The sequence below is a fragment of the Protomyctophum bolini genome (assembly GCF_963924005.1).
Source record: "Protomyctophum bolini genome assembly, chromosome: 15".
Taxonomy (NCBI): domain Eukaryota; kingdom Metazoa; phylum Chordata; class Actinopteri; order Myctophiformes; family Myctophidae; genus Protomyctophum; species Protomyctophum bolini.
In genome coordinates this window covers 25837083-25864162 of record NC_137876.1, presented here as the reverse complement: position 1 = coordinate 25864162, position 27080 = coordinate 25837083, and the positions used below count along the sequence as shown (strand labels likewise).

At 43.3% G+C, this 27080-nt stretch overlaps 1 protein-coding gene across 1 annotated transcript in view; it reads right to left on the bottom strand.

Moving 5' to 3' along the window:
• prkd1 (protein kinase D1) overlaps positions 1–11921 on the bottom strand; it is a 51559-nt gene extending 39638 nt beyond the window's left edge. Inside the window, exon 1 of the mRNA XM_080783559.1 lies at positions 11529–11921. Within this exon, the coding sequence (XP_080639685.1) occupies positions 11529–11735 (207 nt within the window). The 5' untranslated portion in view covers positions 11736–11921. The remainder of the gene's footprint in view (positions 1–11528) is intronic.
• Positions 11922–27080: the final 15159 nt, after the last annotated feature.

The window sequence follows — 27080 nt, the reverse complement described above, 5'->3', positions numbered from 1 at the left end:
CACCCACAATCTCACATGTCTGGTGTGCACGTCGTGTGTCTATGTGTGTGTATACCTATTCATACGTGTGCATATAGTTACGTGTGCGTGCGTCACATAAGGGAGCAGTGTGATAAAGTGTGACTGTTAATAATGACATAATAGACTTGTCCCACGCTTGCCATGACATCAACCCTACACTGGAGTGAAATGGAATTACTGTACACACACAGTAGCATGTGTGCACTCGCATGTGCACGTGCGAGTGTGAGTGCGTACACATGGGTGCGTGCGTGCGTTCCTGTAAGTGTATATGCATGGCATCATGTTTGCTTGTCATGAATTGTGTGTGCGCGTGTGTGTATGAGGGTCTGTACTACTCTGTATTAATGCACGTAAGAGTGTGTGTCTTTAGTTTATTTGTGTCTCACTATGTGTGTATGCGTGTCTGTGAGTCTGTGTTTGTGTTAGTCAGTGAGTGCATGCATGCAAGTGTGTTCGCAAAGAGAGAGAGAGAGAGAGAGAGAGAGAGAGAGAGATTGGAACTGTAACAGGCAGCTTGCTGTTGAATTAATTTCATAGAGCAAACCAACAAAAGCTATTATTCGTCCCGTCTCCCACAACAACACATCCAGCCTGACCCAATCATTACGATATTATACCATCATGCTATAATATAATATTATTATCCACACATCCACACATGTCCGGCTGTGCAACGAGGGCAACTGACAGGGAGACAGGATTTTACAGCTGTAGCTACTGTACGTTATCCTCTCTGCGATTATTAGTTTTCTTTTGATAAATCAAACAATCGTAAAGCAAAATAGCATAATTAATTTTAGTGCTGCACAATTAATCGAAAAAAGATTGAGATCTAGATTCAGACATCTATGCGATCTCAATTCTAAAATGGAGAAGAATCGTGCAGCACTGTTCAATTCACTTTACTTTTTCTTATGTGAGACTTTGAGAGGCGTAAGACAAGCACTTTGATGCTGTCAGATTTTGAATAATGTTCAGCAACTACAGAGTAGGCTACAGACTAAAGACAATAAATATTTTCATGGAAAAAAAGAGATTTGTGATCTCAACTCTTGTGGAGGAAAATCGAGATTCACATTTGTGCAAGAATGGTGCAGCACTAAATAATTTCCCTTTAAAAAAAAAGATCTATCAAGTATCAACGAATTGTGACAAGAATGCTAATGCTGCGTTCACACTGACAGCTATACAAAAGATAAGCTTCCCAGCATATTAACTTTGTAGATTTGTATCTGAAGTTATAACCAGCTCAACTTTTTTGTAGCTTTGTAGCCTGTTGTAGACTGACTCTGTAGCGACCAGTGTGCACGCAGCAAAAACGATTTTACAGGTGTAAAATGGTGTCAGGTCAAAACCAATCCACATGTACTGTACTGACAACACATCGCATTTGTGAGCATGTGTATCTGCTAATAAATTACAAATAATTATTATTTCCATTAACCCATTCTGACCGGGCACCCATTTTGGTGTTAGCATCATGTTATGCTTTACCTATTGAAAAATAGCAGATCTACAAGCTCATATCGCGCCACCGAGTGGCGCGATACGAGCTTGTAGGTCTGCTATTTTTGATAAATTCGAAGAACGACTGACATTTTTAGAATCTGATCTCAGGTCAGAATGGGTTCATCAGACCAGTGTGTGTCCAGTGGAAACCTCGTATGAATCTGATCTCAGGTCAGAATGGGTTAACTGTTGCACCTCTACAATATATACTTTTACAGAAAGTAGCAGATCGACAAGCGAATTTCAGCTAAAGCTTTCCCAGAAAACTGAAATCACACCAGTATAGAGCCCTGAGGGACTCCGGTCAAGCATATGGGGATTTACAGTAAGGGCTATATCTTGCCCTTACCCCTAAACCCTTATCCCTATAATTTGCCATTTTGTACTATTTAAAAAAACCTTTTACGATAGTTCAAATGGACCGTTATAGATCTTTAACTCTTGAGAGCATAACATTGTACTCTCTAAACATCTGCATTACTTCATTTTGAAGTGGTTAAAATGATGCTGACGCTATATTAACTCATTTGTCTGGGGACCCCCTGAAGTAGGTCGAGAGTGGCTTAACCTATTTTGGGCGGGAACCCCTTTTGGTGTTTTAAACACTATGTTATAATTTAGAAAATAATTTTGAATTTTTTGAAAAATAGCAGATCTATAAGCTCATAGCGTGCCACAGAGTGGCGCGCTATGAGCTTGTAGGTCTGCTATTTTTCAAAAGTTGTGAAAATGTGGCGCATTTTTTTAATATATATATTTCAGAACATTTTAAACTAAAATATTGGCTTCTTGGGGGTCCCTGGAACTACATATTTTGAGATGGGGGTCCGTGGCCCAATATAGATAATTCTGGGGGTCCTTGACATGAAAAAGGTTGAGCACCACTGACCACTGACTGGTTAATGTCGGTATCAGTCAGTAACACTGCGCTACAATGCGCTATACCCCTGGGAGATGGATTGCTGAGGTGGAGCACCACACCTACCATCAGCTCCCGGTACCGCACTACAAGCCAAGCCGTTCTACTCTTACACTGAGCTGGTGGTGCCTGGGATCGAACCAGTGAACTTGTGGTCCAAAGGCAGGAGCTCTGCCGACTCTAGCTACCCAGACACATACCCTGGAACCCCTTCAAGGACCCCCGGGGGACCCTGGACCCCACTTTGGGAACTACGGCTCTAGAGTTTAGATATCGCACATCACTTATGACTAACACCGTCTCAGTAACAAACAATCATTAGTCCTCTGTTGTCACTGTAAGCGTTACTTTTGTCATGTACGGTAAGTCCTATAAGCTTCATTGTCGAGTCTGAAATCCTTAGTGTTACAGCAATTTACAGTTTGCTGTTCGATAGCTTAAACATTACAATATTTGAGTGCAACCTAACACTAAAGGAGCAAAACCTCAGCCCAGATGTACTGCACACCACTTTAAGCACGCTCTCAGGCTCACACTTTTTTACAATTTACAATTTAGGCAGACACTCTTAATCCAGAGCGACTTACATTAAGCAAGAACAAAAAGCATGGCAATGCATCATACATAAAAACATGAAACATGCGTAAGCTAAGAACATAACAGTGGAATATACAGTATGAAACTATAACATACTATACTATACCATATACAATATACTATAAAGTGCTATGACTACATAAAAAGCAATTCTAGTGCTGTCTACATAACATGCTATAAGTCTGTATAAAATGCTATCTAAGTCTACATAAAGGGGCTATAGGGCAAGTGCTACGGGCCAGTTGCAACGCACACTTGCAACGCACATTGTTTAGCAAACACACTTCTCGACATTAGACATATAAATAAAACAACTAAATCACTTATTTGCCATCATTTCAAAGCAATGCCTTTTTTTTTTAAATACCACACCTACAGTGACCAATATTGATCAAACACTCACAGACACATGGGTGTACTTAAACCCCAGCATCCCCAGTATTGTGGGGAAAGATTTTGCAGGAAATGTCAGATTTCCCGGACCCCTATTTGGGTACGGTTCGCTCAAATTGGACCCGTGAAAACCTCTAACGCAGAGGGACCCCCCAAATTTATTTTGGGGGGGTCCTCAAATTAACAATAAACTTTTTTCTTTGCACCTGATTGGCTGGAAAATGGAAATTGAGAGTTTACATAGTGTATGCATAAACTTTCCTTAATGATTATATCTGGTTTCAGTATAGGCTATTTATTTATGATGTATTTTTTCTATATTATCAAGGTTATTGTAGTGGTCAATTTGTATTGGTGGTGGGGAGGAAGGGCATTTCCGGGGGTCCCCAGCCGAAAACGTAGAGAACCCCTGCTCTAACGTCAGTAAGAGGCACGTTATGGGCTAAACGTGGAGGACCCCTGCTCTAACGTCAGTAAGAGGCACGTTATGGGCTAAACGTGGAGAACCCCTGCTCTAACGTCAGTAAGAGGCACGTTATGGGCTAAACGTGGAGAACCCCTGCTCTAACGTCAGTAAGAGGCACGTTATGGGCTAAACGTGGAGAACCCCTGCTCTAACATCAGTAAGAGGCACGTTATGGGCTAAACGTGGAGAACCCCTGCTCTAACGTCAGTAAGAGGCACGTTATGGGCTAAACGTGGAGGACCCCTGCTCTAACGTCAGTAAGAGGCACGTTATGGGCTAACTAAACGTAGAGAACCCCTGCTCTAACGTCAGTAAGAGGCACGTTATGGGCTAAACGTGGAGGACCCCTGCTCTAACGTCAGTAAGAGGCACGTTATGGGCTAAACGTGGAGGACCCCTGCTCTAACGTCAGTAAGAGGCACGTTATGGGCTAACTAAACGTAGAGAACCCCTGCTCTAACGTCAGTAAGAGGCACGTTATGGGCTAAACGTGGAGAACCCCTGCTCTAACGTCAGTAAGAGGCACGTTATGGGCTAAACGTGGAGGACCCCTGCTCTAACGTCAGTAAGAGGCACGTTATGGGCTAACTAAACGTAGAGAACCCCTGCTCTAACGTCAGTAAGAGGCACGTTATGGGCTAACTAAACCAGCAGTCTGGATAATTGGTAATCTTGTTTGTTTTGATCCAGGCATGAACATATTTTGGTTCAGGCATAGTATGATCTTAATGTCTGTGCGTGAGTCAGTGGGATATATTGTGAGCCACACAGCCAGTGGAAAGAAACTGCTGACGTCGGCACTATTTAGCCCAATGAAAAAGAAAATCATAATATTGCTAAATGTACACACCAGAAATCTGTGCCGTCTGGCAAACATGCAGAGGTGTTTGGTGTGAACACAAGAAAACCATAAAGAAAGTGTTTTGAAAAATGTTTCATCGTGCAGATATAAAAGTCTATATTCAATAGGGCTGCACAGACACTATGGACCATATGCAGACCGCAGCAATCTTACCATATAAGTTAATGGAAGGGTGCTAACAAGGTGCAACTTCCCATTGACAGCCCATTCATCCAAACAGGAAAGTCTTATAATCTGATTGTATCAAACTCACCAACATTGCAACTGTACGAAAAGCTTGAATTATCCTCTTTCTATCCTCAAAGTTTGTTTAAAAAGAAAATCCACTGCAGACATGTTATGAGCTATACTTTCTTTCCTTGCAGGTGATTATTTTGTGTGTTGCCGTTTGGAAGTGCTCGGTGTACCACCTGTTTTGAATTTGCACATAACGCAGGAGGCAGCAGGAGGTTGCTTTACTGAAAACGAGTGCTTCCAAATTCTGATGGCAAGATGGTCGCAGTCTGCAAATGGTCAATTAACCACTTAAACCCTATTCTTTGCTGACCGGTGCACCCCAGGGGTCTATACTTGGCCCACCCCATTTTTTCAATCTCAACCACCAACATCTTCGCCGAAAATGCTCCGGTCTACAAGCTCACAGTGCGTCACTCACAACACGTACGCCACATTGTAAGCTTGTAGATCGGCTTTTCATGACATGCCCAGAAAAGGGACGTCCATGTGGTTATAGCGTTCTGCATCAGTTGAATCTTTGTGATGGTTTGGCTGGCTGCACAGACTCTATTGATGTTCTGCATCAGTTGGTCCTCTCATGCATTCAGTCCAACTCCATGGCTTAACTCCTTTCAGAGAACTCATCATTTAGGCCGAAGCACAATATTGTTATGTCTCCTAATTGCTCCATTCTCATGGCTCTGACCTCTGTGGCCCTATCAAGCACGCAACAAAAATACAATAACAGTAACCTCTTGTAACATGTTCCGATTGTATATTTGTCTTCCAGCTGCTACACAGAGGGGGGCAACCTGCCCAACCGAGGAGGCCTCCCATGAATGTACAGTATCGAGTGTGTTCGAGGAGGGGTAATTAACATTGGGTTGATTTCGACCTGCTGATATTAGCATGTGGCTGACCGCTCAGCGCTATCTGGATAATGAGTGATGCAAACACACCATTGCATTTACATGTGGTGTTAACTATTTGAACACTATTTCGGGCATACATTATAACATAAAAAAAAACTGTCAATAGAATTCTCCCCAAAATATGTATAACTAAAGCTCACAATGTGATGCGTTGTGACCTTGTAGATCAGCAATAAATAAATAATGGAAATTGGGTTTAACCCATTTTGGGCAGGAACCCCTTTTGGTGTTTTAACTAAGCATATGTTATACTTTACTAGCTATTGAAAAGCAGATCTACAAGCTCATAGTGTGCCACCGAGTGGCACGCTATGAACTTGTAGGTCTGCTATTTTTTTTATCGTAAAAATGCGGCACAAATCTTTGAATATATATTCTTTCAGAGCGAACTTCTTTTTTATTTTTTTTACATCAGGCCTAATTCATTGATTATAATACACATTCTCGTTGTGATTTGTGATCAGATCTAAAATAATAGTGTTCTTTTTTTTGTATAGTTTGAAGACAGACAGTTGAATGTGTGCTGTATTACACAGACAGCAGGTTGGAGTACACAATGTCTTCCTCAGCAACAGTGGTCACTCAGGACCAAACAACGTCAGACAGAACGTGACTCATGTTCACGATGCCAGTCCAGTTCACACCTGGGAGGAGATCATGATCCAGGCAGAGACAGGAGACAGCTTAGTGGAAGCGTCACAATAACCGCATTCAACAGTTCATTTAAGAGGATTTCAAATGCAGCCACACCAGAATGTGTTTACTGTATACTTACAATGTGGAGTATTTTAAAGTGTGTTCTCTGCCTTCGAGAGTGAGCAAGTCCGTTTATGTGAGTGATCTGGCTGGACTTTCCACTGTCGCTCTAAAGACAGAACGTGTTTTTGTTTTTTTTCACAGGCCATGCATATGCACAGATTCTGATTCAGCCACAACATTCTTTGTGCAATCCACAGCCTGCCTCTGAGACCTATAAAAACGGCCAAGAGTTATTTAACCACTTAAACACTATTCATACTTTAGTATAACCCAAGGGGTCTATACTAGTCCCTGTTCTTTTTTCTCTATTGTACAAATCTCTTTGTCGAAAATAGCAGATCTACAAGCTCGTAGATGAGCTTTAGTTCGGCTAGTTCATAGGATTATCATTTAGCTAGTTTGGCCAACACTTCATGTTCGACACAAAACGCAGGGGGGTCATTCCTGACTGTCCGAGGGACACATGTTCCCAGGGTCCACTTAGTGTTTGGTTAGGGTGGAATCCAGGGAACATAGGGCCCATGGGAGCATAAATATGCTCCCAAACTCAGGTCTGTGTGAAACCAGTTGGGAAGCAGTGAACTGTGGTCACACTGTTCGACAGAATGTAGATGGACATAACCATTTTTCTATCTAACCAGAAATTAACGGCTAACAACAGCACTTGGGCAGCCAGTCTCCAGCTGTCAATGTTGTCTATAGACGTAGAGTAGATAGTAAATAGAGGGTCAAGACTCTGGTCCGAGGCCTGAGATGTGGTTCTCCAACTGACTGGAGGGACAGAGGAGGACAAAAGAGGAAAAGCTGTAGGAGACAGTGTAGGAGACACTGCAGTATGAAGCTGAGAGGGAGACAGTGTATAGTAGGAGATACAGACAATTGGAGAGCTGAGAGGGAGACAGTGTTGGAGAGACTGAGGTGGAGATGTGAGACTTAGCACTTTGCGTACAATCATTTCTAATCGGAGCAAAGGTATTCATTGTAACCGGCTGTACATTGGGCACTTCAGTTTGAATCATTGAAATGCCTCAAATTGTCAGTCAGTTGTGCGTAGGTGGTAGGTTACATTGAGAAACACAATGACGGCCGGTGAATTAATAGACTCACATGGTCATTTTAAAACTGATGCAGAGGCGTGCTATACCCTTTGAGCTTGACGCCACTGAGAGAGAATAAATGTTAGAAACGTCATTTTATCCTGCTATATTTAGACATGATATTGCTCCTGCTGATTGATTCCCTGAGATACTGACATTGTATCATTGCTGTCAGCGCTATATCTCTATATTCTAACTGTAACAGTTTTGGACAAATTTGGTTTCCACCCGACAGAGACGATATAGGCCTACCTGCTCTCATGATAATGTTGAAAAATGTACTGTTTTTACAGAATGGTGTAGTATATTCATACTGTTGTGTTCAGTTGGTTAGTATTGTGGCCTTCCCATTGCCTGAATGGAATTGGATGTGTGATGAGGGTGTCCTGCAACATTTATTTACATGTTATACTGTATGGGCGTTAATAGTGACTTATTGTTAAGAATGATCTCACATTAGGATTTTCATCTCTTTTTCCAGGCAGCATGCATATAAAATGTAGTTTCACAAAATGAAATAAACATAATAAAAGCACAACAGTTGAAAACTAGAACTAGCAGTCCTCTGCGAGCATTATGCAGGTGTCCAATGTGTTTGTTTAAATTGCAATAAGGGAATCTAACTTTCAAATCCTTTTGCAGTGGATTCCAAGAGGATGGTGCAGCATAGATGAAAGCATGTTTTCCAAATTCACTTCTGCAACTGGGCACAAGATACAATATGAGATATTATTATTGTATATTATTACATTATATGTTTTGTGATCTCAGATTGTAATGGCCACGTTGCTAAATGAGTTGCTTATGAATAAGTATGTTTGTAGCTGCACCAATGTGACTGTGACATATGTTTGTATGTGCGGATTGTGCATGTATGCATGCATATACTGTATGTGTGTCTGTCTGTCTGTCTGCCTATCTATCTACAGTATCTATCTATCTATCTATCTATCTATCTATCTATCTATCTATCTATCTATCTATCTATCTATCTATCTATCTATCCTACTAGAGTGTGTTCTATCATGTATGTAGAATAGTGTATGTGGCTGTGAATATGAATCCGCCTATTGACCCCAATGCATCATAGCCTGTGGCTGAATGGACATACTGGAAATACAAGTACACATATTGAATATTCCTCTCTGTCTGTCTGACACACGCATGCACGCACGCACGCACGCACGCACGCACGCACGCACGCACGCACGCACGCACGCACGCACGCGCGCACACACACACACACACACACACACACACACACACACACAGTGCATGATCACTATCTGAACTCATACAAGCTCTCTCACTGCAATGTGAGGGGTTGTGACACCAGTCTTTTTTAACTGGTCACAATGCTGAGGACACACGCACGCAGGCATGCGCGCGCACGCACACACGCACACACACACACACACACACACACACACACACACGCGCACACACACACGTACACACACACACACACACACACACACACGGATCACATCCTCTCTATTTATAATGATGCCATAATTTAGACTTGACCGGCATGTGACTCATAGAGCCAATGCAGCCAAAGTACAGTATAGTATATGAAGTCTAGAGACAGAGGCTATTCCCACAAAATTCAAATTCAAATTCAAACCTAATTAAAGTCCTCAATGTTCATGTAACTCTGAGTTCTGGATTGTGGAAGGTTCCATTTGTTAACTCTTGGAGTTACAAATGTATCAATTTTAAACAATAAGGATGGTGGTGTTAGGCTAGTCCTATAAAGCCAAAGATTTATAAAAGTGGCTTTGAAGTTTGTTTATTGATATCTGGTATGACGTTGGTGATATTATGATCTATGACGTTTCACACAGAATATGTGTGACAGAAACACTGATCATAAAGATTAGTTATTGTGCCAATAAATGCTGCTACTGAATGGTACTAAAAGTAACAATACAGGAAGGCCATCAGTGGACGAGAGCAGGACCTTGGCCTCACTCTTACACCAAGGAGGTCAAGAAGACACCCTGCAGTAGTCCTGACAGACCTAGACTACGCAGATGACATCAGCCTGCTCTCCAACCACATGGAGCAAGCACAGGAGCTCCTGAGCAGAGTGGAGTCTGAGTGTGCCAAGGTTGGCCTACGGCTGAATGCCAAGAAAACTGAGGTGATCACCTATAACATCCAAACGGAACATCCACCTCTCACAACAACAGGAGGCACTGCTCTGAAGGAAGTCAATGACTTCAAGTACTTGGGCTCATGGGTCAACTCAATAGAGCAAGAAAGTGAGGAAGGCACTTGCATGGAGAGCCCTGAATGTCATGGTCAGTGTATGGAACTCCAACCTCCCCCGACAAATCAAACTCAGCTTCTTCTCCTATACGGCAGTGAATGCTGGACCCTGAAGCCAACTCTGCAGAAGGCTCTAGACGGGTGCTACACCAGAATGTAGCATAATATAGAGTACACATGTTACCAACGAGAATCTGTATGCCGGAATATTTAGGGTGAGCGACAAAATAGCAGCCAGGAGAATGAGACTCGCAGGACACTGCCAAAGACACCAAGAGCTCCCAGCCAGCAGACTGGTGCTGTGGGAACCAACACATGGGCACCGGTCACGAGGACGTCCCATACTAACATATGTGGATATACTCAAGAAAGATGCAGGAGCGCAAAGCACCAACGAGCTGGCCGGATGTATGGAGAACCGGGATGACTGGAGGCGACGATGGAGGGCTCGTCTGAGGACGACCTAGACCTACAGCTAGCTACAACATGAATACTAATGCACATAATGAAGGCTGCTAATTCTAATACTAGGCCCACCAGTAAGACGCCTGAGGTCGCGTGCACGCATCCGCCTCGTTGACGGCAGAGTGCTGGGCGAGCGCTGGTGCTTTGGCATGAGGGGTCAGATCAACATGGTATGAATTCTGGACTGGCCAGTGGCCATATAAGGAGCATGTCTTGAGTGTACATGCAGGGCTTGATGATGAGGCCAGATGAACATATGGAATGTCAGAACAGGTCAGCTTCATACAGTATATGGAGATCTAAGGGTGGTAGCGGGGGACATTCTCTTGAGTGTACAGGGTTTGATGAGGGCCCAGGTAGGGCTGGGCCTTCATTTTTGTTGAGAACTCTAGCTTTCGCCGGCTGCCGGGTGCAGCTGCACTAATAATGTTGGGGTAGGCCCGTCTAGAATTTGAATGGACAGGTATAAGTCAAAAGGGAGACATCGAAGAGGAATCAACATATGGATTTCAGAACAGGTTCTGGCATATATCCATATATGGAGATCTGAGGTCAGATGTAGAGTTGCTGGCATCAGGGATCTCCATATATGGGCTTAATTGCGACAGCACGGCGCATTTACTATGACATCAGTGATAATCCATCCCTGATGATGTCACGTGATGTCACGATGACCTGGGCACTATGGGGGCTGATGTCATGTGATGGTGTCACAATGACCTGGGTGCTTGCCTGGTGTGACACTGACAGGAAATGCAAGATTCCATAGTAAATGCGTAGCAACTAACAACAACCACCACCAACCACCATCATCATCATCATCATAATAGCCTACTACTACTACAACAACAACAACAACAACAATAATTAATGTATTGACCAGCCTACTTATCCAAACCAGACTTTACAGACTGCTACAGGCTACTGCTATGAGAGTGATCTGCAAATACTTCGTTACTCAGTTATAGCTCCGCGTTAACAGTTTGTATTAACCTACTAACCTATATTTACTCACCCTCTGGTCCACGATGGAACACGCCATCTCCCTAACCTGAGCCAGGCTCACATCTCCAGGGTCCAACAGAACGGGCTCTCTGCTCAGACCGATCTGGATGTGGATAGAGACCCCGCCGTCCCCGTCCCCGTTCCCCCCCGGTACCGGCAGCGGCACCGGGAGGAGGAGGAGAGGACTGGGGGCTCGGATCACCGGAGGGACGCTCATGTGTCAGCGACTTCCCGTTCCGCGCGCGGCTGATATAGATGTTGGATTGATTGAACAGTTGTAAAACACTAAAAGAACGATCTCATTATCTCAATGTTTCTCAGCTGTGAATCGTAGCCTGTTATTCCCGACGAGGCTTCAACAAAAACTGCGGGGAACAAACTGACCGGGAAATTGCGCACGTTGACAAAGTAAATTAACCGCAGAAGAGAGAGCGGACTCCTGCCTATAGCCTATGTTCGAGAGTTGAATTGTAGCTGGCTGACCGCAGGGAAGCAAAAAAAAGAAAAGAAAAAGGAAACTTCCAACGAACTGTCCAAATTCTAATAGCCTACTATAAACTAAGCGATAAAACAACAGCAAATGATGCTAGTTCCAGTAGTTGTAGTTATAGTAGTTATATAGTAGCCCATGGGAGTCATTGGGGACGCTGTTGATGCTGACAGCAACGTGATGATGGAGGGATAGACGGACGTCAGCTGCGAGGAGACCGCCTCCCAGATAGATAGATAGATAGATAGATAGATAGATAGATAGATAGATAGATAGATAGATAGATAGATAGAGAGAGAGAGAGATAGAGATAGATAGATAGATAGATAGATAGATAGATAGATAGATAGATAGATAGACAGATAGATAGATAGATAGATAGATAGATAGATAGATAGAGAGAGAGAGAGAGAGACAGACAGACAGACAGACAGACAGACAGACAGACAGACAGACAGGCCTACATGCACACATGGTGACATGGCACACATGCACACACACACACACACACACACACACACACACACTCACACACACGCGCACACACACACACACACACACACACACACACACACACACACACACACACACACACACACAGGCCACATATAGACTTTATTTATCTGTTTCAAAAGACTGCGTGCAGACTATTGTTTTTATATTTAGTTCATTAATAATACACGTATATAAAATGGGGCCGTAGAATCTTAAACTGGAGCTGTATAGCCTATGTTGCAGAAACAACAGTGGGACATTGATGTTCAGCAAAACAAATGCTTTATAAAACATTCAAAGCTCTAGCACTGAATACTTCAAATGCCAGCGAGCAGGTGGTCTTGTCTCCACGGATTAATGTCCGTGACTATTGTGTTTTCTCATCTGTTTATACTGTAGCGTAGCCTATAGGGCCTTGTGTTTTTTTAAGCCTTTCAGAATGGGAAGTGATTATAGCCTATACTGTACGTACAATCGTAGGCTACATGTTGGATACAGGATTATGATTATTATCTGATCTTTATGGTGAGCAGAGATATACTTCATATAGTCATAGACAAGGGGAGAGAGAAACAATAGGAACTAATCACACCTCTATTTTGTCCAAAGAGCCACTGGGGAAAGAGATCAGATAAACGGGCAACATGCTGAAGTCACTCCTGACTGAGCATATAAAGCTTGCAAATCACCAATCGATCAAGATCAATAATGTAAGACATGAGAATAACTTCTATAACGGGATGGACCTGGGAGTCACATTCTGTGTTCTGTCCTCCTGCATGTTGTGTTCCTTGATTCTATAACGGGATGGACCTGGGAGTCACATTCTGTGTTCTGTCCTCCTGCATGTTGTGTTCCTTGATTCTATAACGGGATGGACCTGGGAGTCACATTCTGTGTTCTGTCCCCCTGCATGTTGTGTTCCTTGATTCTATAACGGGATGGACCTGGGAATCACGTTCTGTGTTCTGTCCCCCTGCATGTTGTGTTCCTTGATTCTATAACGGGATGGACCTGGGAATCACGTTCTGTGTTCTGTCCCCCTGCATGTTGTGTTCCTTGATTCTATAACGGGATGGACCTGGGAATCACGTTCTGTGTTCTGTCCCCCTGCATGTTGTGTTCCTTGATTCTATAACGGGATGGACCTGGGAGTCACGTTCTGTGTTCTGTCCCCCTGCATGTTGTGTTCCTTGATTCTATAACGGGATGGACCTGGGAGTCACGTTCTGTGTTCTGTCCCCCTGCATGTTGTGTTCCTTGATTCTATAACGGGATGGACCTGGGAATCACGTTCTGTGTTCTGTCCCCCTGCATGTTGTGTTCCTTGATTCTATAACGGGATGGACCTGGGAATCACGTTCTGTGTTCTGTCCCCCTGCATGTTGTGTTCCTTGATTCTATAACGGGATGGACCTGGGAGTCACGTTCTGTGTTCTTCCCCCTGCATGTTGTGTTCCTTGATTCTATAACGGGATGGACCTGGGAGTCACGTTCTGTGTTCTGTCCCCCTGCATGTTGTGTTCCTTGATTCTATAACGGGATGGACCTGGGAATCACGTTCTGTGTTCTGTCCCCCTGCATGTTGTGTTCCTTGATTCTATAACGGGATGGACCTGGGAATCACGTTCTGTGTTCTGTCCCCCTGCATGTTGTGTTCCTTGATTCTATAACGGGATGGACCTGGGAATCACGTTCTGTGTTCTGTCCCCCTGCATGTTGTGTTCCTTGATTCTATAACGGGATGGACCTGGGAATCACGTTCTGTGTTCTGTCCCCCTGCATGTTGTGTTCCTTGATTCTATAACGGGATGGACCTGGGAGTCACGTTCTGTGTTCTGTCCCCCTGCATGTTGTGTTCCTTGATTCTATAACGGGATGGACCTGGGAGTCACGTTCTGTGTTCTGTCCCCCTGCATGTTGTGTTCCTTGATTCTATAACGGGATGGACCTGGGAATCACGTTCTGTGTTCTGTCCCCCTGCATGTTGTGTTCCTTGATTCTATAACGGGATGGACCTGGGAATCACGTTCTGTGTTCTGTCCCCCTGCATGTTGTGTTCCTTGATTCTATAACGGGATGGACCTGGGAGTCACGTTCTGTGTTCTTCCCCCTGCATGTTGTGTTCCTTGATTCTATAACGGGATGGACCTGGGAGTCACGTTCTGTGTTCTGTCCCCCTGCATGTTGTGTTCCTTGATTCTATAACGGGATGGACCTGGGAATCACGTTCTGTGTTCTGTCCCCCTGCGTGTTGTGTTCCTTGATTCTCAGTCCCAGTCGCTTTTATCTTTAGGTACTGTATCTGTCTTGTTAATTCTGATTGTCCTGTTAGTCCTTTATAGCCTATATCCCTGTGTTGATTGTCAGGTGTGTTCATCTGTGTCTGGTTATCCCCATGTGTATTTAAACCCTCAGTTCCTTGTACAGTATACCCTGCTAGTTTGTTGATGTTGAAACATCTGCTTTTCAGTTTGTTGTAATTTCTCAAGTATTTATTCCTAGAGTCCCCACTGCAGTGTATTCTCCTTATACCACCTATTGTTCTTTGTGTCATTTTTGAGGGGCGCTAGCCCTCCTATATACAGGTTTAATGTTTGTTTTTAGTTCAATGTTTGTTTTTTTAATGAATTCTGTACTGGCCATATGCAGATCTAGATCCAGTCTGCTCCATGTATGGCTATCGAGGGTTTGATGAGGTCAGTGTCGTGATCTTCATAATATGGAGACGGCCATACCATATATGGAGCATGTCACGAGGCGTGACAGACTGACGGTCATATATGGTGGCGTGACATGTCACGAGACGTGATTAACTGACGGCCATATATGGTGGCGTGACGGTTCGACGGACGGACGGACTACTATCAGGTTTTCATAGTAATCAACGGCCTACGGACGCAAACACACATAGTAAGCAACTTATTTTAGAACTGTGGATACTGTGGAAATGGAATAAACACATTGAACTAAACGATCTGATCGTATATGTTCCCTACTCACACAATCTCCCACATTCATATTTATTTCTGTGCACACACACACCATAACATTAACCTGCCTGTTGCTGAGAAGGATGGTTTAAAACTCTTTAAAAGTCTTTTAATATCTCAATTAAGCTTCCAGTCTCAAAGTCAGCCATTTCATTGCCAAGAGCTGCGACGAGGGGGAGTTAGAGGAAGGCTGAGAGAGAGAGAGAGAGAGAAAATTAGATTTCCTTATTTCAGGGGCCATGGATATTCAGCCACATGACGTCTTCGGTAACGAAATAGGCCTACTAATAATCCACCTAATAATAGTGGAGAAAGAGTGGAGGAAGTACTCAGCATTGGCCAAGCACTCTCCTGAGTAGATTCTCAACCTTAAAAAGTAACTATCGTAATCGCTAAATGTATCATAAAATGAAAAATAAAATAAAAATGATATTCCAACATAATTTTGTTTATCAGTAAGGATATGTTGTCATCTTTGTCCTTAGCCTATGAGTCTTGGCTAGGTCATAATAATTCCTATGTTTCCTATATTATCTATATCACTGGCCTTTAAAGGGATAGTTCAGATTTTTTTAACTAAAGCTGTATATGAAATACTTGCCATTAATATAGTGGTTGCAACGGTAATAATTGATTGCCCGAGTCCCGTGGTGCTCTGGTTTTGGTGAAATATTCCCAGTAGTTCCGGTCGTTTTGTGGGGGGCACAGGGGGCCACGCATTAAAAGTAAATTAATCCACAAAACTAACGTCATTACTTGCGCAAGCAGAACGTGCAAGTATTGTGTTCGTGCTGGTATACGAATGTGCGTATGCTCGGAGGTATATATACTGATGTTGATGGTGACATGATTAAGATATGTTTCAGTGTCGGGTTATAACTGGCTGTCGATGGTGACGTAATTAAGATATGTTTCAGTGTCGGGTGAATTAAAGGTATGTCTGTATGTATACATGTATGTAATCTGAAACCTATCTTTATTGAAAACGTGTATTGTAATGCTTTTACATTCTCTGTTAAAATGCGGAAACCTTCTATGGAGGCACTGACACATTTTACTGAATGGTATGGAAGTCTATTCATGTCATATGCATCTTCATAGTCCCAGGTCAGGCTACGACTTGGCCTTCCACCTAGAACCCACTTAACCCCTGCTCATTTCATTAGGGTAGGGTTGCTCAGGGTAGAAGGCAGAGTACAGCAACTTGCAATGGGCCTGGTCTATACAAGATTCACTACACCTCAATTTCGGCGCGCGCGCCGATATTGTGGGGCCCTTGGGGGACATTTTGGGGGCCTTTACAGCAATTTCACATGAGAAATGTACCATCTGATGTTATTTATATTAAATAAATATTAAATATATTAACTTCTTCCCTCCATTAACATAAGACACACAATGTAGTTGTGCTGCAGCAACACTGCCTGAATTGAATTGAAATTGACTGTGGCTGGCCTGGCCTGAGCTTAGGAGAGATTTTTTTTTTGCTGGCCTGACCAGATTTTTTTTTTTTACAGCCAGGCCACTAGGAGGCAGGCCACCGGGAATAGTCCCAGTCCTCCCGATGGCCAAACCGGGCGAATACTGGAGAACTCGGGTCGCCGACTGTTCTTCATCTTTGCCGAGATTTCTTCCCCTTTCGCCGACTCTTCGTCACTTTCCGGTCCGAGTTCTGTCTGAGAACTCGGACGGAAAGTGACGAAGAGTCGCCGAAACGGGAAGAAATCTCGGCGCTGGAGCGCGCATCTAGCTACTGCATGATGATCATGCACGCTGATCAGACAGCAGATCAATAAAAGCATGCAAAAGCATGGACCGCTACTTTGCATTCATATTCATGTCATATTTACAGTACTACGGCCTTCACAGTGTGTGTGTGTGTGTGTGTGTGTGCCAGGAGGCGGTGTGTGTGTGTGTGTGGGTGTGCGCGCGCGCACAAAGTGACCTCACAATCTCCGATCATCTTAATATATTTATATACGCTCCAAAAAGCGTTCATATTTTGCGGGACAGACGGATGAGGAGCAGAAATGAAGCGCCAGCATATCGATCCATTCATCACCACGGAGAGCGCCCTGGATGAGGAGATACGAGTCATTCATGGGAGTCAATGACAAGCTAATAGTTGCACAGAGCATTAGCATACGGCAAGCGAAAAGCGAAATGCCAAAAAAACAAATAGGAATCATTCTGAATATTCTTATCTCGCCCCGTGTCGTTTGGACGTCGCTAGGACGTCCACAGACGAACGCACCTCTCGGTTCCAATCCTTATGACGTTTCCAGACGATTTATGTACTAAATGTGCGCGCGCGTGTCATTAGCAGTATTATGTTTAATCACAACAACGTCACGTTTACTTTAGCTTAGCTCCTCAGTGTTAGCGTCTTCTGCATTGTTAGCGTTGCTATTCAGATGTAATTCAGTCAGGAAGTAGACAGCTATTTTTCTGGTTTGGGTTTGTTTTGGTTATCGTCGTTAGCACAGTAGCTAACATTCAGAAACTTGCAGCTGCAGCTGCTGAAAGTGCCCCGAAACGTGGAGAATATTCGGCAGAATCTTAAGAAGATTCGCCGCGCGACGACTCTTCTTCAGATTCTGCCGAATATTCTCCACGGTTTGCCGACTTGTCTTGAGAAGTCGGCAAAAAGGGTAAATCCGCCGAGTGTTCTTGTTACCAACCGGGCGACCCCATGAGCACACCATAAAGCTACTTGGACATTACTTTGTGCCAGTATAGCCACAGGCTCTAGCCTGCTCTTTGGAATTACTGACCCTTGCTTGCTCCTGGCACACTTGCACATGGACCACTTGGATGTGCTATAGCACATATACTACTGTACACTGACATGCCCGAAATAGGGACGCCAAGTTGCTTTAACTTTATGTACACCGCTCATTTATATCCCTGTCATTTATTTCTGGGATCTGGGATGCTAATTAAGGTCCTGCAGCCTTGATGATCAACCTCTTGAAGGCTGTGAGATGTTTAATGGGCTGACCTCCTAAAAATACAACCCAAAGTCGCTTTACAAAACAAATAAAAAGACAACTTTAAGCTTATTAGAGCTAGTCTTGAGGGAGGCTTTGAAAAGGTCAAGGGTCAAGGGTGCATGGCGATGTGAGGTGGGAGAGTGTTCCAGAGGCTGCAACTGAGAAATAAAGCTAGTGTCACCCTTAGAGTATATACTCTAAGCCTGTCACCCCAGATGAATTAAAGCTAGTGTCACCCCAGATGAATTAAAGCTAGTGTCACTTTTATGGTTTTGGGTCCAAGAGGTTGTCATCACCAGACCTGAGGAAGTGGGAGGAGGTTCAGTGAGGTATAGCAATGATCAGTGTTCTATTCTGTGTAAGTGTTTGACTGGGAGCCATAGTGAAGGATCCTGTTTAATGGGCTCCTCCCGTGCACTACTGTAATGGGGATAACTACAGCATTGATTCTCCCTCTGAAGACTGTGATAGATGCAACCATTACACTTATTGCCACATCACCAGCTGTTGAACTGGTACAATTACAAGGGGAACACATGTTTGTGTATGTAGTATCTCTTTATCTCTATGCAAGTCTGCGTGGGTGTTTATCGTATGTGCTTGCGTGCGTGTACGTGCATGTACGTGTGCGTATGCGTGCGTGGGTTCATGCGTGCGTGCGTTCGTGCGTGCGTGCGTGCGAGAGAGAGAGACATCTGAGAGAGAGATAGAGAGAGAGAGAGAGAGAGAGAGAGAGAGACATTACTCCAGAGACAAACTCTCATAATAAAAAAACAGCTTATTGTTTGTGTATGATGTCACAGAGCCCTCGTCAGACAGCAGCTGAAACTGCAGCTTAAATAATTTCATTAAAACTATCCATTAATGGACGATAGATGTACATTCATATTAGCTGTGATAGACAATATACTATATATTAATTAACACCTCTACGCTAAACCAGTCAGAGTTGGATCTGATATGTCAAGAGTTTTTCATAAGAGCAAAAATGTTAAATGTTTGATGCTGCTAAATATTTGCTAAATATTTGAAGTTTTTCAGAAAACAGAAAAGTTTTTAGAATGGGCCTCAGTCCAGAATGGGTTAAGAGGTACAGTACACAGTAGACTCCTCAGTGTATCATTTATACATTTTAGAGTGTACACATATTCACACAAGTTAAACTAACACTCAGGATTCCCATTTTAACATCTAAACCACTGACATGATCTGATTTTGTTTAAACATGATTGAATCAAACACAGATTTGGAATCACAGGTGCATACGTTTATATAATTCACTTAACGTTTTTTTAATAATTTTGTGAATCCAAGTTTATTCTTAGCAGAAGAGACACATCACTGTATTACTCACATGAACCCTAATCTAGGCACGTCATAAAGTGATGTAGAGGGAAAAAAGGAAGGGGCCAAGTGTAGACCTCTGGGGGACCCCAAGTATATAAGTGGTTTATAGTTTAGTTTCATCTTTAGTTTGAAACTAAAACATCACATTTCGGCTACACATGCAGTTGACAAACGCACCTGACAGCCATTGAGATTTTGTGATATGTGTTTTCTCATTGTGTAAAGCAGTTGTAAGCGGGTGTACTTTTCACTTAACCAAAACATTATGCTTTTGGTTAAGTGAAATTCATCATAGTTTTTATGACCCAGGGGTCGGACCGTCTCACAGACACTCAGACACACATTTCACACATGTACACGCACACACACGCACGCACACGCGCACACACACACACACACACACACACACACACACACATGCACACACACACACACACACACACTCACACACACACACACACACACACACACACACACACACACACACACACACACACACTATTCATATATTTCTAACATGCTCCATACACAAATACAGACACATACACACGTAAGACAAACCCTCCACCTCCCTCTGACACACGCATACACCCGCGCGCACATTGTGAGGGTGAGAATGAGCTGTTGTGTAGCAGGCTAGCTGTCTCCCTGGTGAGCTGTGTGTAAATATTGTGTGTAGAGACACTAGACATGCTAAAGCAGCGACACAAGCTATATAACACAGCATAGCGTTCCTTTATCTCTCGACACATAAACTCATGAATATGGAGGCTTCACTTAGCGCTGCAAAAATGTCAACGGGGGCTCAATGACAACACGCTCAGCGCCTGATTTATTTAGAATCTTGTATGAGGCTCATGTTCTTTCAGGTATTTCTTGGTTTGGCTTTGACAGAAACGTGGAGAGACATGACAGGAGGAGGGAGAGAGAGAGAGAGAGAGAGAGAGAGAGAGACAGAGACAGATAAACTTTCAAAAGTATAAAGCTATAATGGTCTCCTATATGGATGTACAACTAGTCCAATCTCTGCCAAAATGCACAATATTTTAGTATGACCCAAAGTGATATTTGTTCAGTACATTGTTTTATCTTGATTGTCTTGTTCCACTTTTTCTTTGGCAATGTAAAGGTATATGTTTTCTCGTGCCAATAAAGCTCCTTTGAATTGAATTGAATTAAATTGAATTGAATTGAATTGAATTGAATTGAATTGAATTGAATTGAATTGAATTGAATTGAATTGAATTGAATTGAATTGAATTGAATTGAGAGAGAGAGAGAGAGAGAGAGAGAGAGAGAGAGAGAGAGAGAGAGAGAGAGAGAGACAGAGACAGAGAGAGAGAGAGAGAGAGGAAAGACTGAGAAACAGGAAAGAACAGGAAGTCGGGTAGCAGTGGCTCAGGAGCTAATGTGGCCGTCTTGTAATCTGAAGTTTATCGCTTCAATCCCCAGTTCCTCCTGGCTGCATAAGCGACAAAGTGATAAGCGACTCACCACTTACTGGTCACCTTATCACCTAAAACTGGAGTATGAATAATATAGGCCTTAAGACACTTTTACCACTACAGTGACTTATGCGGGGCCAATCATTCGGGGCACCGATGTGAAAAGGTTTGAGAACCACTATTTTAGATTGTTACATAGCGCCACCAACAACAGCTCAAGATATCTGTCAGTCTCAGTTGTGATTAAAAAACATAGTTTTATCTTTTTTTTCTTTCTTCCCTGCTGTGAAACATATGTCAAGGCGTCACAGGGATCAGATGCATTGCCCTCTGAAGTTGTCTGATTACAATGTTCTTTCACTTCAGGACCAAAATAAAGGCGAGATGTGAGCAGAGTTGCTCCCTCCAGACTCCCCCATAAATTGACTGAAGAAAATAATTGTGAAGTCTGTGATTGTATAAATGCTACCTGCCAACTGTAAGGTAAAGCTATATTGTCCCTGAGTGGCAATGTGGTGTGCAATAGCAGTACAAATAATGGAACAACAAACATGTGAATGGTGGTGATATGTCTAACACTCATAACTGTTTGGACTTGTTTGCGAATTTGCAAACAATGAATAAATATTTATAACAGAAGAACACAGACGTACACACAGCCTACAGTCATGAATACGAGCATCGTTAACATGCATTAACGTTGTGGTGTGTTGTCCTGCTGTGATTCTGTGAATGTGTAAAGATTGGTTCACATTTAGCTATGCAGATACAAGGGTACCTGAGGGTGAAACACGCATGCACGCACACACGCACAGTAGGTGGTCTATAATATGATAGGCAAACTTCCATATTTACATTACATCACGAAACTATCAGGTAAAAATGTGTCATGCAGCTAGAATACAGCCTGAGGCCTGTGTGTGTGTGTGTGTGTGTGTGTGTGTGTGTGTGTGTGTGTGTGTGTGTGTGTGCATGCGTGCGTGCACTCCATGGGGAAAGCGGAGTCTGATGACTTGTTGTTGTTATTAGTGATTGTGTGTGTGTGCATATCTGCTGTACTGATGACTGTTGTATTATTCTCGTTGTTTGTCTTAATAATGGCCCTCCTACGTATACTGTTTACTGCACAGCATGAACTCTCACACACACACACACACACACACACACACACACACACACACACGCACACGCGTGCGCGTCCCCCATAGCAATGATTTGATTGGCTGAGGGCATAAAAAGTGGATAAAAAAGTGATTGGCGGGAATGTATTGATGTATGATGATGTACTGTATATAGTACAATGATAAAAGCGCCCCTCACTTCACACGAGTGTGATTTCTAATGTACGATTACCTTAAAGGTGTGTATAATAACCTTAATGGACACATTTGCCTGCTTTATGCAAATGCATGCTTTTTATAATTGGAAATATATCGAAAACCCCGAAACCCTGATGACCTTGGGATACATCACTGAGGATACGTCCCAGGTGCATCCATGCAATGTTTTTTGTTAGTTTATGACTATTTACCATTTATAGTAACTCATATTGGGTGACAGCCGGAATGTAGATGGGTGAGCAGTATGGGTTGGCGCCCCAGCCTGTGTCCTCTGTGAGGAGGAAGCCCAACAAACCCTCGGTGAGGCCTTTAGGAGGACCATTCAAGCAGCAAGCGGAGCCCGCAGCACCACCTTCTCGCTCGGGTGGAGTCTGCAGAACAGCAGAACCATTGCCCACCGCTCCTGAATGAAGTGTCTGGTGCTGGGACTCTGGTGCAACGCACAGGTCCTGGGCCTGGTGAGAGCAGGAGTGGACCTGGTGAGATGTAGGAGGGGCCCGGACAGGAGTCAACCCACAGAGCCTAGTCCTTCCATGCGCCTGCAGGAGCGTACCTCCCAGCCCTGGCAGAGTAGTTCTGGAGTAGTTCCAACGGATTGTGTGGCCCTGGTTTTTCCCTAATGGGACTGATTGAGGGTATAGCTACTGGGACGTAAGTCGGGTATGATGTTCGAGAGACCCGAAACCTCGATGACCTTGGGATACGTCACTGAGGATACATCCCAGGTGCATCCATGCAATGTTTTTTGTTAAAAACCACAAATGATTCATGTAAACCAGAAACCCTAAAAGGCACTGCATTAACCATAAGAATATGTTCACATTATTATACGATGATAATTCAAGCCAAACATTGAATTCAATCTAAAATTGAATATAGAACAAACAGATGCAAACCATATTGCTAACAGCAGTGCAGGCTGACTACACATGCACGCACGCGCGCACACGTGTGCACACACACGCCCAAAAACATCCGCACCCCCACCTGCGTTCCAAACAATACACAAAGACACTCTATCTGTAATTATTTTACCTCAACAAACAAGTTTAATTGGCTTGGTGGAGGGCATGAATGTGTGTGTGTGTGTGTGTGTGTGTGTGTGTGTGTGTGTGTGTGTGTGTGTGTGTGTGTGTGTGTGTGTGTGTGTGTGTGTGTGTGTGTGTGTGTTTTTCACTGTTCAGCACCCCTTGAGCCTTCATGTACAACTTGTTTGTCACTGTGTGTGTGTTTGTCACTGTGTGTGTGTGTGTGTGTGTGTGTGTGTGTGTGTGTGTGTGTGTGTGTGTGTGTGTGTGTGTGTGTGTGTGTGTGTGTGTGGGGGGGGGGGGGGTTGATTAGTGCATGGACCACATCACAGTGTAATAGAGCCCATTGGGATCTAGGCATGTGTACAGTTGCTAGCTGTAAATTGACCTGCCCTCTGTGTATGCATGCGTGTGTGTGTGTGTATGTGTGTGTGTGTGTGTGTGTGTGTGTGTGTCTGAGAAACTCTCAGAGAGATTTAATAACTGTTCTCTGTCCCTCAAGCCCTTATCTTTCCATAACACACTTACGTGCACACACACACACACACACACACACACACACACACACACACACACACACACACACACACACACACACACACACACACACACACACTAAGCTGTGCCGGTGTCAAACCTCCTCAAATCAAATAGTCAGTGATGCAGACATACAGGTAAGACAGGCAGACAGAAAAACAGAGAGATGTCATTTCACTAGTAGGAATAAACACACCATTGGGGAGGTTTAAGGGATTTATTGACAGTGAGGAAATGGAGGGATGAATGAATGCGGATGTGTAGATTCTATATGTGTCACACACACACACACACACACACACACACACACACACACACACACACACACACACACACACACACACACACTAGTGTGTTGAGCATGTGGTTGTATAAGCGTGAAGTAAGATCATTGGAGACAAACAATTGCAACTTCAGGACATACAGTATACAACTGCTCCATATACAAAAAAGCAATTCAGATTTACAATGATTCTATACTCACCCTCTTAGCTCTGAATTGGACTTGTTGCCATCGGCCAGGAGGCTTAGGGCAAAATTAGCTAAAAAGAAAAGAATGGTAACAAAAACTTTGTTTGTGCCACCTGCTGTGGACATTTTAAATAAGAACATGTTTAGATAGTTCACCTAATCCCCACTGTTCATGATCACTCATTGCAAATGAATAGAGACCAGTCCAGGGCACCTTCAATAAGGCTTTATTTCTCCATTGTTTCTCAATCACTTTGACAGTCATATGCACAACAACCTGTCATATCTCAGGTTAAAGACAACTGACTGCCTTTTATAGGGCAGTCCATTACCTGGTTAGCACATACCATTCCCCAGGTAACAATAACAATATTCCCCACTCTTAGAATCACACAATGCCATTTTATATAAACCTACTCCATGTATATGCACCCTCAATACCTATTTACAGTTAGCAGTTAGCATAGAAATATATACACAACACATACAGGATTACATTCATTATAGTCCATCCCAATCCCCCCTGCTATTCATTTCCCACTTGGTCCCTCCCGGAACTATAAAAGGGGTGCCTATACCCAGAGGGAACTCATTTGCCCGAACACCACCCTGAAAGGAGGATGAGAGTAAACAGAGGTAAGTTTAGACATCAGAGATTTACATTCCTTCTTCACAAGTCTTCTCATTATACTGGTCAATTAGAAAGTATGCTGTCCTCTTTATTCCTAAACTAATGTGCCTTATATCTGTTCATTTGTTGGTGTATGAGGAGATCCGCCACTTCACCGAATCACCGACAACTCAGTGTCCCCCCTATATTAGCCCCTCTCGGAACCCTACATAAAGCTTTTATGAAATTTGATTGTCGCTTTATATAGGGTTCCTGGCCATGCTAAGATTTTCTAATGCGATTGTTGGAACGCGGATATAAACAAACTCAACCTTTCGTCGATCGGCGCGCTATTACCACGTTTTTTATTGTGTTTGCTTACGGATGTGCGAACTATAAGTACCTTACATACCTCTGATAAAATCTCCTGTGTCGCGGAAGCCGTTAAGTATTTTTAATCCATGTTTGATTAAAAATGTCGCTTTGATTTCTTCTTGTTTATTTACCGTTTATTGTACCGCCTCCCGATGTGCGGTTGGCTTTGCGGGCTACGTCCCTGCCTCTGATCTGCTCCGTCATAGCTGTAGCACCACTAGCTAGCCAGATAGGCGGTACAATGAGGTGTCAATAAACAAGGTAGGAAGAAGCGACATTTTTAATCAATCATGGATTAAAAATACTTAACGGCTTCCGCGACACAGGAGATGTGTCGGTATGGTATGTAAGGTACTTATAGTTCGCACATTCGTATGTCAACACATGAATAAACATGGTAAAAGCGCGCAGAATCGTTTCTCATGGCGTGTTTACATTGTATTTGTGTGTGCGTAACTGGCGGCAGCCCAGCGTGAAACAGGACCCAATGTGTAAAGTAATCAAAGTCTCAGAAACTTTACTACATTTGGGTTCTGCTTGCGGGGCTACCCCTGTATAACCTTGAGCTGCCCGCACCCCCCTTTAACTTCAATAAATGCATTTGTTACAATTTGTGTCCTTATTTACATTATACCATACATGTAGAATTGTGTTAGCATCTGCATTAGGTATAGTAACGGCGTCCGCCGTTACACTCGGACACAAACGGGATTCAGTAGGGCCGTGCGTGTCTGCGGACTAATCCTGCACTTCACTGTTTACTAATTAACTCAACAACAATATGGCCGTATATATATATATATACGGCCAATATATACAACAACAACAACAACAATATGGCCGTCAAACTCGCATCTCTTCCCTCCATGATGCACCAAAAGTAGCAGATATACAGTGACAGTGTGTCACCGGTTTGAGTCCCAAACACCTCATCTCTCTCGCCCCATGTCCAGCCAGACTATTGTATATAAAAGGCATTAAAAAATGCAGATCGGCTACTTCTGATGCTTTTGAATTTTAATCCAGAAAGTGAACATAATGAGGTTTCCACCCGACAGAGACGATATGTTGTTGACCATCTAGAATCAAGATGGTTTATTTGTAACTATAGTCGAGTGAAATGAGGTGCATGAGGGTCTGTCTCTAGACTCTGGGCTGCATGCAATGGCCACAGTCCACATTGTCCTTCTCCTTATTTCTATTGAATGTTTATTTCACATTTATTGCACATTGCGCTTGTCTTGTCGTATGAAATGTGATAAGACTCAACATGAAGCGAGAGGGACACGGAGAGAGTCAAGTGGAATGCAGCAGTGGTTCCCAACCTTTTCTGGATGCAGGGCCCGCGTTGTGATTGTGTGAATTGTGTTCATATCGTGCAGCTCTATCAAATTCATAAGCACTTTTCTTGAATAGTTGCTATTTGAATTCATACTGA